General features: G+C 37.8%; 2 protein-coding genes across 3 annotated transcripts; both read right to left on the bottom strand.

The window, feature by feature from the left end:
• Positions 1-960: 960 nt before the first annotated feature.
• LOC143892113 (transcription factor bHLH162-like) lies at positions 961-2,526 on the bottom strand. Its single transcript, XM_077396579.1, has 3 exons — positions 2,407-2,526; positions 1,128-1,460; positions 961-1,029 (listed from the first exon to the last, which is right to left on the bottom strand). The coding sequence occupies exons 1-3, from the start codon at positions 2,524-2,526 to the stop codon at positions 961-963; spliced, it is 522 nt and encodes a 173-aa protein (XP_077252694.1).
• Positions 2,527-5,808: 3,282 nt separating this feature from the next.
• Positions 5,809-14,702, bottom strand: LOC143846278 (protein NUCLEAR FUSION DEFECTIVE 6, mitochondrial-like). 2 transcript variants are annotated; one of them, XM_077354713.1, is made up of 4 exons: positions 14,500-14,702; positions 14,289-14,407; positions 6,213-6,257; positions 5,809-6,091 (listed from the first exon to the last, which is right to left on the bottom strand). In XM_077354713.1, exons 1-3 carry the CDS (start codon positions 14,640-14,642, stop codon positions 6,238-6,240), a joined length of 282 nt encoding a protein of 93 aa, XP_077210828.1. In that variant the 5' UTR covers positions 14,643-14,702; the 3' UTR covers positions 5,809-6,091; positions 6,213-6,237. The 2 variants fall into 2 exon arrangements, with proteins under 2 accessions (XP_077210828.1, XP_077210827.1); XM_077354712.1 differs by having other exon boundaries at positions 5,809-6,257; positions 14,500-14,701.

The raw sequence follows: 14,702 nt of genomic DNA, 5'->3' as shown, positions 1-14,702 counted from the left end.
TGAAAAACACTGGAAAACCAATAGAGAAACACTAACTTCTTTGTTGATTAAAGCGGAGCAAAATGGGGGTGTCTACAGTTACATACACAAAGCCTACAAGATAAGAGAAAAATAATTGACAATACTTAACTTTCGATCATATTTGGGGCATTTTTGGAGGTGGTAATTGACTCTTCGTTTTGAGGATATTTGAGCACGAGATTGAGAGAGAAACGGAAACACATATTTAATGCATCAAAAGTAACTATGTTTGATTCCAACAATTAAAGTGAGTCCCGCAAAGCGTACACCACCATAACATCAAACCAAAAGAAAAATATAAATATAAATATACGAGAAACGTTCATGAAATCCAAAACATAGACCATACATTAACATAAAAGATAAAATATAAAAACTTAAGGAAAGAGCGAAAGAGCAACTCAAGTCCTTCGGGCTGGTTTAACCTGAAAACAAAGTAAACACACAAAAAAAAGAACAAAATAAGTAAAATTATAAATAAAATTTTTCATCATGCTTGAGAAACTCTATGTATATCATTCACTTACTAAAATCCCACACGAAGGAGATTAGTTACAAAGATATAGCAAAGCTTCCTTAGCTAATCAATGCCTCTCATACAACAATGTCAGGTGCCATTATGGCGATGAACATGGTATGCATGTAAAACTATCATGCCACTCTACATCCACTTGAGTAGGAACCCCAAGCTTTACCAATCATCAAATGGCATCCCACGCTTTAGGGGCGTTTTTAAAGAACGCCAGTAAATAAATGCCGGTATAAATTAACTTTCTTGTAGTGCCTTTTTAAGGATACCAAATTCAAGCAAATGGACATGATTTGATGCCCAAAAAATATGCTACAAATAAAATGACGAAAATAAAAAATAAAGATTAAAAGACTTGTTCAGCGTCGCACATTCTGCATCAAAAAGCCACAGGCATCCTTTTAGGAATTTCAATGGACCAACTCCTTCAGTCTCTCATAAACCCTTGCAGTCTCCAAACCAACTCTAGGGCTAGTGACCTGCAAAAATCAAACAAAACCAGTCTCATTACCATTAAACAAACATTATGTATGCAACAAATTCCAAACAAACAAAGATGAAGTAAACCAGTCATTACCCGTGAATGAATTATGTGGGTAACATTATCACCCACATTAGAGAAATTGGCATTCATTACTTCTGCTCCTTCTTCCCCAAGGACACCAATAATATCAGATAAAGTGAAACTTTTATGCAACCTACTAATCAAAACCACTTCCAGACTAGAATCTAAGTCTCTCACTTCAATTACAGGCGTCCATAAGCCTGTCATCATTCGATCAAGAATATTTTCATTAATTCCTTCAATATTTAGCTTCAATTTCTTCTTCATCAGTTCTGTTACTCTACCTTTCAAATTATTTATATAAACGATGGCTTGGTCTAACTGATCTAGCTGGGATAATGGCTCCTGTAACACGACAAAAGAAATAAAAGAAAAATCAGTTTTTATGTCATGAAATCATAACTTAGAACGTGGACAACTCCATAGTTTTATTATTATGTATTAGAAAAAAGTACAAGATCTATTATGTGAAACAACCAATTACTCCAAAAGCTTAAGCCGTTAAAGTTGGTGTTATTTAATCATGGGTTTTGCTATCGTTAACCATCATTTAATGTCGATTGGTAACATGAATTTACACATACTTTTATACTTTTACACCCGTTTTGAGATTTTTTTTCATCAAAGTTTGTGTAAATTCATGATCCCTATGGCCATTAAATGATGTTTGACGAGTCCCCTAACTCGTTAGCAAAACCATTTAATCATTTATACTTAGCACTTCCCCTCGCGTGTGGCCCGGCCCTCTTTTTTTGGGTTGGCCGTACACATGGATTTTTAATATATTAAAGAGTTGTTTGGTTTAGAGCGTAGGAACTACCGTGACACAATATCTCTTATACCATGTGAAACAACCAATTACTCCAAAAGCTTAAGCTGTTGGTGTTATTTAATCATTTATAGTTTGGAATTGCTAGCGCCCATCGCAAAAGGCATTTCGCGGCTGGTCTGTCGCATGTCAGACCAGCCACGCAAGTCTCCATTCACAAGGTGGGCTGGTCAGACATGCGACACACCAGACTACTCAGTACGTGATCTGGGTTGGTAACCATTATTGTTGAACTAAGTGCCTTCTTGTACTCGGGGCAAAATCTCCATTACAATGCATTTCAGACGTACGGGAGAGTTGGGTATTTGTATCTGAAGCCTTAAAATTCGCAACAAATGAAAAACCTGCGACTGTTTAGATGTAAAATCTTTCTGCTCGTGTGTACTCCAATCATACATGTTCAAATGAACTAATGTTACAATCCATTTTTTTTCCTTTGTTTTTCGAAAAAGAGTTACGTACCTTTGAGTAGCGACTTGGGATGAGATTCCAGAGCTTGGATAACTGGCCCTTCATGTGCGTTCTCCTGTCTTTCTCCACGGTCTTGCGTTCTAGTTTTGATGAAGATTGGGTTCCCTTCATCTTTGTATCCATAGAGATTGAGAAGAAAGAGATAACAGTGGTTTCTCTTTTGAGTGTGCTTTTCTCCTATTATGCTTTTGGTCTGACTCTGTTCTTGTTATGCTTTTTTGTGTGACTGGCTCGTTAGAATTTAAACAGATTCGGAAGCCGAAAGATCACGTAACTATTCCTTCAGCGACTCCACTCCCCTTGTAGTGTAAAAGGGCAGTCATAATTGAACAGTACTTGGCTGCCTAACGTGAGGCAGTATCTATTCACATGTTTTGATAAAAATGACTCAAAGCATTACTAAAATTCTCAAACAATGAAAAATGATTGGAAAATTCCTTTCCCAATCCACCTTAACGAGTGCTCTTTGGGCACCCGTTAACAAAACCCACTATTATATATATTCCTGCAACAAAAAAAGAGCTACTCGAGATTTATTACACATTAAGTAGGGTTGTTAATGGACACAAAAGGATCCGAACATTAATGGATGGGAGGGGGGGGGGGGATAGTAACTGGATCCGAATCATGTCCATGAGATCCACATAGGCCACAAAATCCAATGGAACGTCATAGATTTGAATGAAAGGATTCAGTAAAATGAAACCACCCTTCACATTTTCATTCATTTGTTTATTCATGAAGGCTTTTTTCGTAACAATTAAAAATAGAGGGCTGCTCGCAAAACGGGATTTAAGACAGGAAAGTGAGCTCACATCTCCAAGGAATGCAAAAATTCATGTGAAAATGACCATATCAACTTTCATTTTCACCGTGTCTTTATTTTCTAAACGCGATTCACATTGTTTGTCACAAATCTAAGCATTTTTTCCCTCCACTTTTGGATGGGTTAGGATGAACCTATGGGGCTGATTTTTGTGGACACCCTATCTATGTAAGGACCTTTCAAATGAATGGTTTGGACACCCAAAAAATGTGGGCCCCCACTGTTTTTAGCCGACCAAGCAGATAAGCTTATCTACTCAACCAAGTACGTTCACTTTTCCCAATAGTGGTTTATAGTGTTGAAATAGTGATTTCCAATGAGGAGTTAGTGGTTGAAATCTTGACTTATTGGTTGAAATTGGTTCAAAGTGTGTGTCCATAGTGGTTGAAATTGGTTTTGCAAAACCCTAACAAAACCCTAAAAAGCGGTTCACAATTGCAGAACCGTAACAAAATCCCTACATAGTAGTTGAAATTGGTTTTGCAAAACCCAAAAAAAAAAACCCTTAATAGCTATTGAAATTTGTTTTGCAAAAAGTAATAATAAAATAATGGATGTGATTGATAGATGTGATTGAAAAGGAAGAGAGAAGTAAGTTTCAAAAAGTAATAATAAAATAATATATGTGATTAAAAAAATATAAAAGGCATTTTTGTCCTCCAAAATCCATGAACAGTGAAAAGCACTTCATTTTGGTCCTATTCAATTTTCCACTGCTTTTTCAATAATAGTCCAAAAAACGGCTCTTTTTTTATCATTTTCCCTATACAAAATATCAATAAAGGTGATGAGTGGAAAAAAGGGTTTCGAATATCAGGAAAAAGAGTATGAAAGCCCTACTATTACGTAGCAGATATGTCTAGCCGAATTTTGTTCCCTTCTGAATTCCCTGTTTATCACTTGTGCTGGAAAGTCTGAGAAGGCCCACTTTGATATTGACTATATCTAGTTATTTTAATTACGGATTGGGGCGCCTTGCAAACAATTGACGAAAACATGGTACTTTTTCTAACATGTGGGATGTGCATGTCATCCCAATGGGCCTCGCCACTTTAAGCCCATGCATAGCACGGGTGGACCCGCCTACCATTTGACATGGGCTTCTTGGTTGGATGGGACCCACCTCTTGCACATCATTTTTAATAGTTTGGGTCTCACCACTTTAGATTGGCATGGGCCTGCCATTTTACGTGAGCTTCTCCATTGGATGGGGCCCACCTTTTGCACATCATTTTTATTAGTTTGGGTCTCACCACTTTAAACCCATGCATAGCACGGTGACCCACGGGACCACCCACGCATGGCATTCGTTTTTTCTCTTCGGCACCCGTGCATCGGACGGGTTGCTTACTAGTCTATTATATGAGGGGATTTGCTAGGGACCATCACAGAAGGCATTTCGCGGCTGAGCTGTTGCATGTGAGAACAGCCACACATGCTCAGATTCTGTCTTATTCATTTAATTCATCTGAAGTGGCTGCTCTCACATGCAACAGTCCAAATGCAAAATGCCTTTTTAGATGATTCCTAGCAAATCCTTTATATGAGTTTTATATGCTGTGTGGTGGTAACGCCCAGTATTTTTCAAAATGTGTTGTGAGGCCCACTCCATAGGACGATCCCAACCGTCCATTTTTTTTTGGCCTCATTGTAAATAGATTATGCCCTAGAAATGATTTCCATAGGATGATCCTAACTCTCCGATTATTACATATACACCGATCTATCCAACGAAAATATATGTCGAACATGTTTCTATTTAGGGCAGTGATAAATCGACTCCCAACTATCTGAAATTGACTCCCTATGTGTCTTTCTCTCTCCTCTGGGTTAGAGAGAGAAAGAGGAGAGATAGACACATGGGGGTCGATTTAAGGTATATGGGAGTCGATTAATCACTCCCCTTCTTTTTATTGTCATTCGCTTTCTTTTCAAGAAATTTTTTCTTTGGAAAACATATTCTTTATACTGCATATTTTGTTTAGGCCAGCTAACGTAATCGGTAGATTAGAAAGAGTTCAATTTTTACTGCAATGTCTTTTTTTAATTATTTTAAATTTCTCACAAGGTTTACAAATAATAAATGAAAATTTGATTAATTCTTCATCAATTTATATATGACAGATTTGGATACCCACAAGATTTAGATTTGGATTTCTCACATTTGTAGTTGAGATTTGGAACTGGATCAGATCCTTAGATTTCCAAATCAGCTACAACAGTGAATTGCAAATATGTTGTGCAAGACATTATTTGGAAATCAATATTTGTGGCAATTACCTTCACCCTCGCTGCTCCTCGACCTTGCTGCAGCAGCAGCCAGATGTCCCTCCCTCCCATACAACATGAGCATGAGGATGATTGATGTATTTTGACACCCCTAGGGCTAGCTGAAAATCTAAGTTTATCGGAACCAGTTTCGTGCGTTCTCATCGAAACAGAATCCAACACCGCGTAATATTAGCCCACATATACACGCACAGCCAAACTTTGTTTTTGTAGGGAAGCTACAGAACATTGAGAAATTTGACGGCGCCATCCTTGTGATTGGAAAATCAGACTTAAAAGATTGGAATGTGGATGCATTTAATAGAAACATTCTAGTATGTGAAGAGAGAGACATTTTTCAGTAATGCTGACTGATAGAACAGGCCTTATCCAAGCACTGTAAGTTTATCAGCTCTAATGGACTTTCAAAACTGTTACTGGCTTTACAGGTCTAAGAAAAAGCATAGCAATAGAGGATGCATGTTCAAACAATAATAATGTCTCATGGTGAGATGATCCTTAAAGGGAGCTCAACCACTGGGAACATACAAAATGATCAGAGCTATGAAATGGTTTAAGACACTGCATTGAAAAGAAACATAAGAGATTGTTATTGTAACCCCTTTTTTTAAATTCAACTGAATTATTGAAGATGATAAAAGCAGCAGAGACTACCCTGATATCATCCCCATTGTCTGCGCACCTGTGTTAAGCTAACCGGCGCCCTGTTATAGTGTCGTTGCAAATCCTGACATCAGGAACAAACAAACAAAAAATCATGTGGTTTAAAGTTACTACTTTGTAATCCCAAATTAAGGCAGAGTACTAAAAAAGCTTTTCAGGTAATATATGTGTTTAGCAGAACGAACACCACATGGCTTCTGTCCATGTTTTGCTGAGGTATCAAACAATGTCTAAGTGACATGCAAATGCCATGCTCGTGTTTTGTGCCAATTGTATGAAGTACTTTTATCATAAAATCAGAAAGAAACTGGTTTTTCATTACGAAGCTACAGTATGGGATCTGAATTCTTGCTCTAAACAGCTCCTAGAAGCATCGTATTGTTGGCCACAAATGTCAGAACTTCACCAGTTATTATAATTTCTTTCTAATTTGGTACCAGGTATGTCATTCAAATGCCTTGCATGAGTTACAAATAAGGTTTCAAGTTTCAGTACGCATTTCAGTCAAGATGGAAATGGGAATATGCAAGTTTTGGATAGAAATTTCGGTGGAAATCCTATAAAATTATGGAAATGTATATAAAATATGCAAATGAATGACATTTAAGATGAAATTTAAGGAAGTACTAGAATACGCATGATACACACTAAAAAACCACCACATAAGAAAAAAAAAACCTGCACATAATGATTTAACAACATTGAACACATATTGACATGCGCTATCACACAAGTCCGATAATTCAGTTGATTTCATGTTCCACATGTAATTCATATAAATATTTATACATAATACACGCACCACATTTCACAAGCAATTCATATAAATATAATTATGTAACACATACTAGTATAGTATACAAGCAACTACACTTACGAGTTTAGTTTCAGTATGTGTTTCGGTGGGGATGGAAACAGAAACATTTCATGTGATTTCACGTCAGTTACCGTGAAAATTTAAAACTGTAGCTATAAATTTGATTGATTCCACGACAAAAAACAAAAAGGAAAGGAAAGATTGGCAGCTAATTTCAATGAACAAAAGTATATTCTATCTTCATCAATTAGTAGAATGCGTAAAGTATATTCTATCTTCATCAATTAGTAGAATGCGTAGAAACGATGATTCTCTAGACAGCATTAATGTCCAAAACTGGTATGGCAGATAATTAGTCAGCACACAACATACCCAAAACAGACAGATAGAAGCATTATCTGGTAAGGCACAAGACAAGTTTCGTATTTTCTGACTTCAGGGTACGGTTAGATTTAGCATATAGTGTAAATATACAAAATATATCATCACAATCCGTGATATGCAAAATAAATACGGAGATAATAAATCTGCCCCATTTTTCTCCTCTGCCACCCCTTCGCCAGTTGTGACAGTGAACTCTTGAACCTATCGCCAACCACACACCATGCTCTTCCCTTATACTCTTGCTGTCCTTTCCGCTTATAAAAATATACTTTTATTTTGTTTATAAAAAAATTTATGTTCCCTTTACCAGACTTTGTTTGTACTTCTCGCTCTATTTTAGTATTTTCTCTGTCAAGGTTAAGTTTCTTCAATTTCTCGTGGCAACCCAGATAATATAGTTGCAGAAGCTGTTTATTTTAATTTTAAAAAAACTGGAAAACAGACAGACTGAAACAAATCCTGCGAAAACTGAAACTAACAAAGAATCGAATAAAAATCTTATAAACATAAAATATAACCAAAATAAAAACCAACCATGCTCAAAAGAAGAGGTAAAATCGAGGGGGGAAGCCACAGCCCGAAAGAAGAAAAATAAGCATTAACTTCAAACCAAATCAGCGGGAACAGATACCACCCCCCCCCCCCCCCCCCCCCCCCCCCCCGACAAAAAAAAAATCCTATATCAACAGAATTAAAAAGGGAAGGGACAAAAAAGCAATAAACCAGGAGCAACAATCATACCCACACACAGGCCAATCTCTAAATCTGCCCCAAAAGGCTATTATAAATAAAACTTTAAAAAAATAAAACCGGACACAAACCGCATGACAGAAAGAATAAGAGTGTGGTGGTGAGAAGGAGAAGATAAAAGAGAGAAAGGGACATGAGGGGTCCAAACTCATAAAAATGACATGCACCTGGATTGAGGAGAAAGGGTGATAGCATAAATAGAGATGGCACAACAACCAAAGAAAGAGAGAGAAGTTTACCGGTTGTGAAACCTTGACTAGAGAGTTCTAGATAATCTGAGCACACCTAACTTTCACTAGAACCAGTATCATATTCATGTTGGCTCAGCACTTACTTCATGGGCAATAGTTCCAGTAAGAGTACCTAAAATGAATCTTGATCCTTCAATTCCAAATGAAATCCTAGACTTATTTTTTACTTGGTTAAATTCATAACCATCACTGAAGTGATAACTATGCAATCGCCAAAAAGAAGCATGTGATTAATCCATAATCAGTCATTCGCACAAACATCAAATTATCAACTTGGCTTCATGTGAAGGCACATCCCCCTTAGATCAGTTAACCTGTCAAATCAAGCTCAAGGGAGATCATTTAAGCCCATAAAAATGCTTCTCGGCCTAGCACGCATATCGAAGTCCAACTATGCTCTTTGTCCTTGTAGATGGCTCTGTTCCATGCAACCTTCTCTCAGCTTTCTACGAAAGCATTTTTTACTCCATTTGGTTAAATTTCCACCTCTCTACGCAGGTTAGAACTGCAATTGACCTGATTATGGCCATTTTAACAGAATTAAAGTTCATATCATAGTATAAACATTGCCTTGATTAAACTAAACCCCTATGCCACAGTTTGGCATTTATATCATCCATTATTTATATTTCACCTTATAAACCCATTTGCTCTCAGCAGTGTTCCTATTATTTTTTATCAGTAAAATGCCTAGATTCATTATTGTAGAGAGGTAAATTTTCAAAAAAAAATTATTGTAGAGAGATATAATTCTTCATTCATGGCTTTGGCCAAGTTCCTGTCTCCTTGAGTTTCTTTAAGCGTTAATGGTTTTATAATCTTGTCAACCTTACTCAAGAACAGCAGATGTCCAAACAAGCCATTCTGAGGTAAATTTTCAAAAAAAGATATTGTAGAGAGGTTTAATTCTTCATTCATGGCTTTGGCCAAGCTCCTGTCTGCTTGAGTTTCTTTAAGCGTTAATGGTCTATAATCTTGTCAACTCAAGAAGAGCAGATATCTAAACAAGCAATTCTGATGGGAATTATCAATTCGATGAATAGACATATTTCTTCATCTTTTCAAAGCATCTTGATTATAGTCCTCGAGGATTGTGATTGGTGAAGTCTAAGTTCGCGGATTAGGATTGTAATTAGGAAAGTCCAAATTTGTTGTATTAGTCTCGTACATCAAGCAACCATTTGATGATCTCATGTAGATTTGAAGAATATAGGCAGATCATAGGGAGTCTCTTCACCAACTGCAAGGGGTTATTCCTTAATTTCTGCAACAGTATGTGTTGCCCTTCATATTCAGCAGCAATGCTGGATAGCTCGTCCATACCCACTGAGAATAATTTTGATGTCCAGACACAAAATTGTAGCAAAGTGGATTAGGTAATTCCAAAGCTCAAAAGCTTGCTTATATACTGAGAACTATGATGAGTCAAATGGGTTCAGCAAGGTTCTCAGCAAGGTTCTCAGCAAGAGAAGCAAAAGTGAGAAGCGAAGGCTCTCCCAAAGGAAAGAAATGGGAAGCGAGTGCGACAGGGGGAAATGACAAGGGAAGCAAAAGCATTGAAAAATTAAATAAATGCAAAAAACAATTATGAAAAATTAGTGGAAATTATAAATGAGTTAAAATAATCTTTTTTTCAATTTATTTTAACTTATTTAGGAGAGCCCTCCCCAGACCCCGCAATGGCGGGAGCCTCGTGCACTAGGCCGCCCTAATCTTTTTTTCAATTTTTATCAAATCTCAAAACAAGCAAATCCAAGTTCTAACTTCCAACCAACATAAGCAAATCGAATCCAACCAACATAAACAAATCCAAATCCTGACCAACATTAAATCCAAAAAACAACCAACAAAAGTAAATTACTAAAAGAATACTAAAACTCCTGTGCTGTATACAATCTAAAAATATTAATAGAATACTCCAATTCATCTAGAGAGGTCTTGATTGTCCCATCTCTTCTAAAGTCTAAAATTGAATCCTTCTCATTACCATTTCTTCTATTCTTATCATGGTTCAGTTCCACCTCTTTACTTGCACAAAAAGTCCAAACTAAAATCAAACTCGGACCTCCTAATTTCCACCAATCACTGATCTAGCAACTATGGGTTTAAGAACCCATCAAAATAGATCCAAGAAATTACCACAAAATTGCTGAGTTCCCAATAAAAGAAAAGGATAGTTTTTTTAATGAAGAAGCATATAATGAACAGGATATGTTCTGGAAACTTTTGGGCTGAATGCACTATTTTGGGTCAACAAGCAGAATAAAATCCATATGGTTTCGTAATGAATGCTCATGCGTCAACTTTCACTTAAATTCATTGTTTTTGTACAACAAATTCATTGAAAGATATCATGAAAAGGCACAAAAATAAAATAAAAAAGAACACACTAGATAAAAGAAAAGAGAAACGAACCAAAACTAACTACAACAAATACACACCCAACTACTATAACTTCCATGCTTGCCCTTGGCCTTGCAATGAATGAGAATAAAAGAAACAACTACATTGTTGGAAAGATCCAGAATCTTCTCGATTGAATCTGTCAATCTTCAAGAATAATCTACTCCGTTACTAACCCAGCAAATAACATTTAGAGAACCCCCCTCTATTGTAAAGGGCGGAAATTTGCTGGGTTAGTAACGGAGTAGATGAAACTGACCAAAAGTAGTGTCAATCCTTCAAAGCTAGAAGCCACTTCACTGAATACTTGATACCCAACAGACCTGAGAAGGCAGTGTCAGCAGCCCCAAATGACCTCTTGCAATACAGCAAGCCTCAACATCAAGATTTAGCTTAAAAGTAATCTAGGGCGGAAATTTGACAAGCTAGGAGGTGGAAAATGACAGGATATCATCAGGAAACTGCAAATGCGAAATCTGAAATTGGATCCATCAAGCTTACGGGTTACGAACCTCCATCAGTCCCATGAAACAAGCTTTAGCCACTACCCTACTCATTGCGTCAACTATTGATGTAAATAGAAATGGAGATAGTAAGCCACCTGTCTCGACTTGACTTTGAAAGAATGCACCCGGCGAACAATAACCAAAATAGGGTAAAATAAACAAGATGACAAATCAGAAGCGAACGTCCACTTCCCCCACCCGTCACCAAAGCTCATCTTGTCTTAAGATATAGTCAAGGAATCAACACTTCACACAACCATACAGTCAAGGCCTGCTAATCCTTAGTCTCGCACCCATAAGGCACTTGTGCAGCACTCTGACGTTAGGCCTAAGTCAGTCTAACCCAAGTGACCCAGCCTTGACCTAAGGCAAGAAAAACACTGAAGACTCACACAAAGGAGACCAGCGTAGAATGGGAAGAAGAGGTATTACACCATAGAGGCTTACAAGGTGTGAAGTTCTCAGAGTCATAGGTGATTTGCAAATAAGGAGCTCACCCCTATATATAGGCTCCCTCCTCCTATACCAATGGTCCTGATCATGCCACATGGCAATCATCCAACGATCCAAGACCATCTTAGAAACTTCTAGGGTTTCTAGAATTCTCCATTCTTCTCTACAAAGAGTTTTTTTTTTTTTTAATGATTTCTCTACGAAGAGATTATAACAATACTTTAGAACTCCTAAAAATATCTACAATGGCCTACACACTTCTAGACCTGTCCTCGAGTCTCCTAAATAGATCTAAAGTTCTGGAATGTTCCCTATTTCTCTTCGTGTGTCTTGAGCCTTCTTTCAGTTTATACAAAGGAACCAAGCAAGCACAATTGTCACACCATGAAAATCCTCCCACTCCTGATTTTCCAAATGTCCGCACCATGCCAACATCGTAGCCAAGGACTCCATCAGAGATTATTTAGTTGAGGAGCTCAATCCTCCCATGGAGTCTTAGATTGACTTGGATACTATGAGCATCCAAACCTCGCAACTTGAGCTACTCCTTACTTTTCAAGGCCATCAATCAACTCAAGGTGGAGACTTACCCCGCCTTACTTTCTCCAAGTAAACGAGAGGAACCGTGCATTGGAAACTCTTGTCTATGATGCTTAATCGCCAAGATGACGCATGGAAATTACATTCTTGTCGCATAGGAACTCCATGCCCGAGATCACCAGGTAGTCATATGGCGAAATCGTCATGAGGCTGATGGTACTAATCCATCCTCCGATATTTATGTCCATTCCTTTGGAATCCAATGATGGGTTTGGCTTCCAAGTTAATGGCCATTACCGACGTAGTCTCCTTTGAAAGGCCTAGCACTTGGCTTCCTCCTTTGACACAACTTGCACCTATTTCCACAAAGAAACTCGTGACCATCTCATAAATGTGCATGCCGACCTGCTCATCTTCCACCTTCACTAGGAGTCTCACTACATTTGACCCTTATTGCACTAAGGGCCTCCTTCTTTGGGCAGTCCCTTGCCCCATGGCCTCCAACAAAGACAAAGTATCATGATGTCTTCTCATAAGACTTGGGCATGTGATGGAGATCGACGTCCCTTGCGAGTTTATTCTCAGCGGGGCCGCCCTCGAGGAGCCCCGTAGAGATCTTTCTATTGTTATGTGTGCCCCTTAGGGATTTTTTGTTTATTTTAGTGTTATTAGGGGTGTTTTGCGGCATATTTGATTTATTAGGGTTATTTTAGTCTTTAGGGTGTTTTAGTCTTTTAGAAACTTTTAATTAAGCAAGTTTCTTTCTTTTATGGATTGTTAATTGCCTATTTATAGGCAAAGCTACAGCGAAACTTTTAATTAAGCAAGTTTCTTTCTTTTATGAATTGTTAATTGCCTATTTATAGGCAAAGCTACAGCATTTTGGTTACCTTTGATGAATTATTGATTAATTGAGTGAGATTTCTTTCACCTACTTGAGTTCTTCTTCTACTTATCCCTAATTTCTTCTTTTCTACTCTTAATCTTCTCTTCTTCCTCTTCTTTCTTCCTCTTCTTCTATTTCTCCTCCCCAGACTACATCAGCATGCTTATGTTGTCTAGCATTTTCCATGTTTCTTACTTATAATTAGATCTTGTATCCCCCCAACATTTCATGTTGTGGGTTTTAGGTTTCTTGTAAGACTCCTCTCTCCTAGTGAATTCCAACAAACTCTCCGGTGTAACCAAGTCATGCACTCCATGCCATTGGAATTTTTGTTCGGTCCATGGTTGCAATCCGTTCAAGAAGGAAAAGAGTTTATCCTTCCCCGTCATGTTCGAAAGATCAAGCAAGAGTATTGTGAATTGTTACATATACTCATGAATTGGCCACTGGTGCTTACGGCACATCAAGTTCTTCCTGGCTAGGTATTCCACATTCCCACGAACTAAGAATTTAGCTTCTCCTAGAGGTCTTCTCTTGTGTTGATGGTGCAGAGGCCCCCTCACTACATCGTCGTGACGTCTTCTCCATCAAAGCACAGCATCCTTAGTAAGATACATGGTCGCAATACTTGCAATGTCTTCTTCATTTTCATCTTTAGCAGCCTTGAAGTATTTCTCCATTTTCATAGAAAGTTCGCCAACTCCATGGCATCGAACACGCCCATGTTACATTTGTCATAGAAAGTTCTCCAACTCCATGGCATTTGGGGTGGTGCGACCCAAATTGCAGGACAATAACATTGGACATAACTCCCTTTGCCTCTAGAATGCGCCACAGGGCAATCATCCAATAGTTCAGAACCTAATAAAAAAACTCGTAGGCTTTCTCTAATTCTCTATACTTGTCTCTATAAGCTGACTAGAATGCCCTAGAACTCATGATCCCCACAAAGCTAAGTGTTATCATTTGCAAAGTTATTAAGAAGAAAAATAACCTAAATCCCATAATCAATTCAATATGCACTATTGATTGGAAATGTTTTATGTTTTATCTGAAACATAAAGGGTTCATGGAAAGAAGTGAGAAGAAAAAGAAGGAAAAATACCTTCCGAAAGCCATCCCCAGTTTCCAGCCTTTAAAGAGAGCATGGAAGTGAACAATACAGAAGCAGTAACGCTGTGTAATGGCATCAAAGATTGAGCACAACCCAATTCCACAGGAAGCCTATAAAACAACATTCCCACATTGTTTTACCCACATAATTCACGACAAATGTAAGATTCAAAATAAGGGTGAAGATTTAAACATATATATACCTTGAGATGGAGGGAAACTTATGGCGAGAAAAACGAGAGGGGGGCGGATTTGGAGAAGATAATCCGCCTATTTTAGTTGGTCTTGAGGAGAATGATCTGCTGAAAAGAGAAGAGGAGATCCCAAGGGTCCTTCTCGCTGCCATTTTTCTATCGTCCCATCTTCTTTTGGTGCCCTATTTTGTGATGGATGTTCGAGGGGGAAG

This window comes from Tasmannia lanceolata, unplaced genomic scaffold (assembly GCF_043159265.1).
Source record: "Tasmannia lanceolata isolate RefF3 unplaced genomic scaffold, GAP_Taslan_0.1 ptg000015l, whole genome shotgun sequence".
Lineage (NCBI taxonomy): Eukaryota > Viridiplantae > Streptophyta > Magnoliopsida > Canellales > Winteraceae > Tasmannia > Tasmannia lanceolata.
This window is presented reverse-complemented; position numbering and strand designations above follow the sequence as displayed.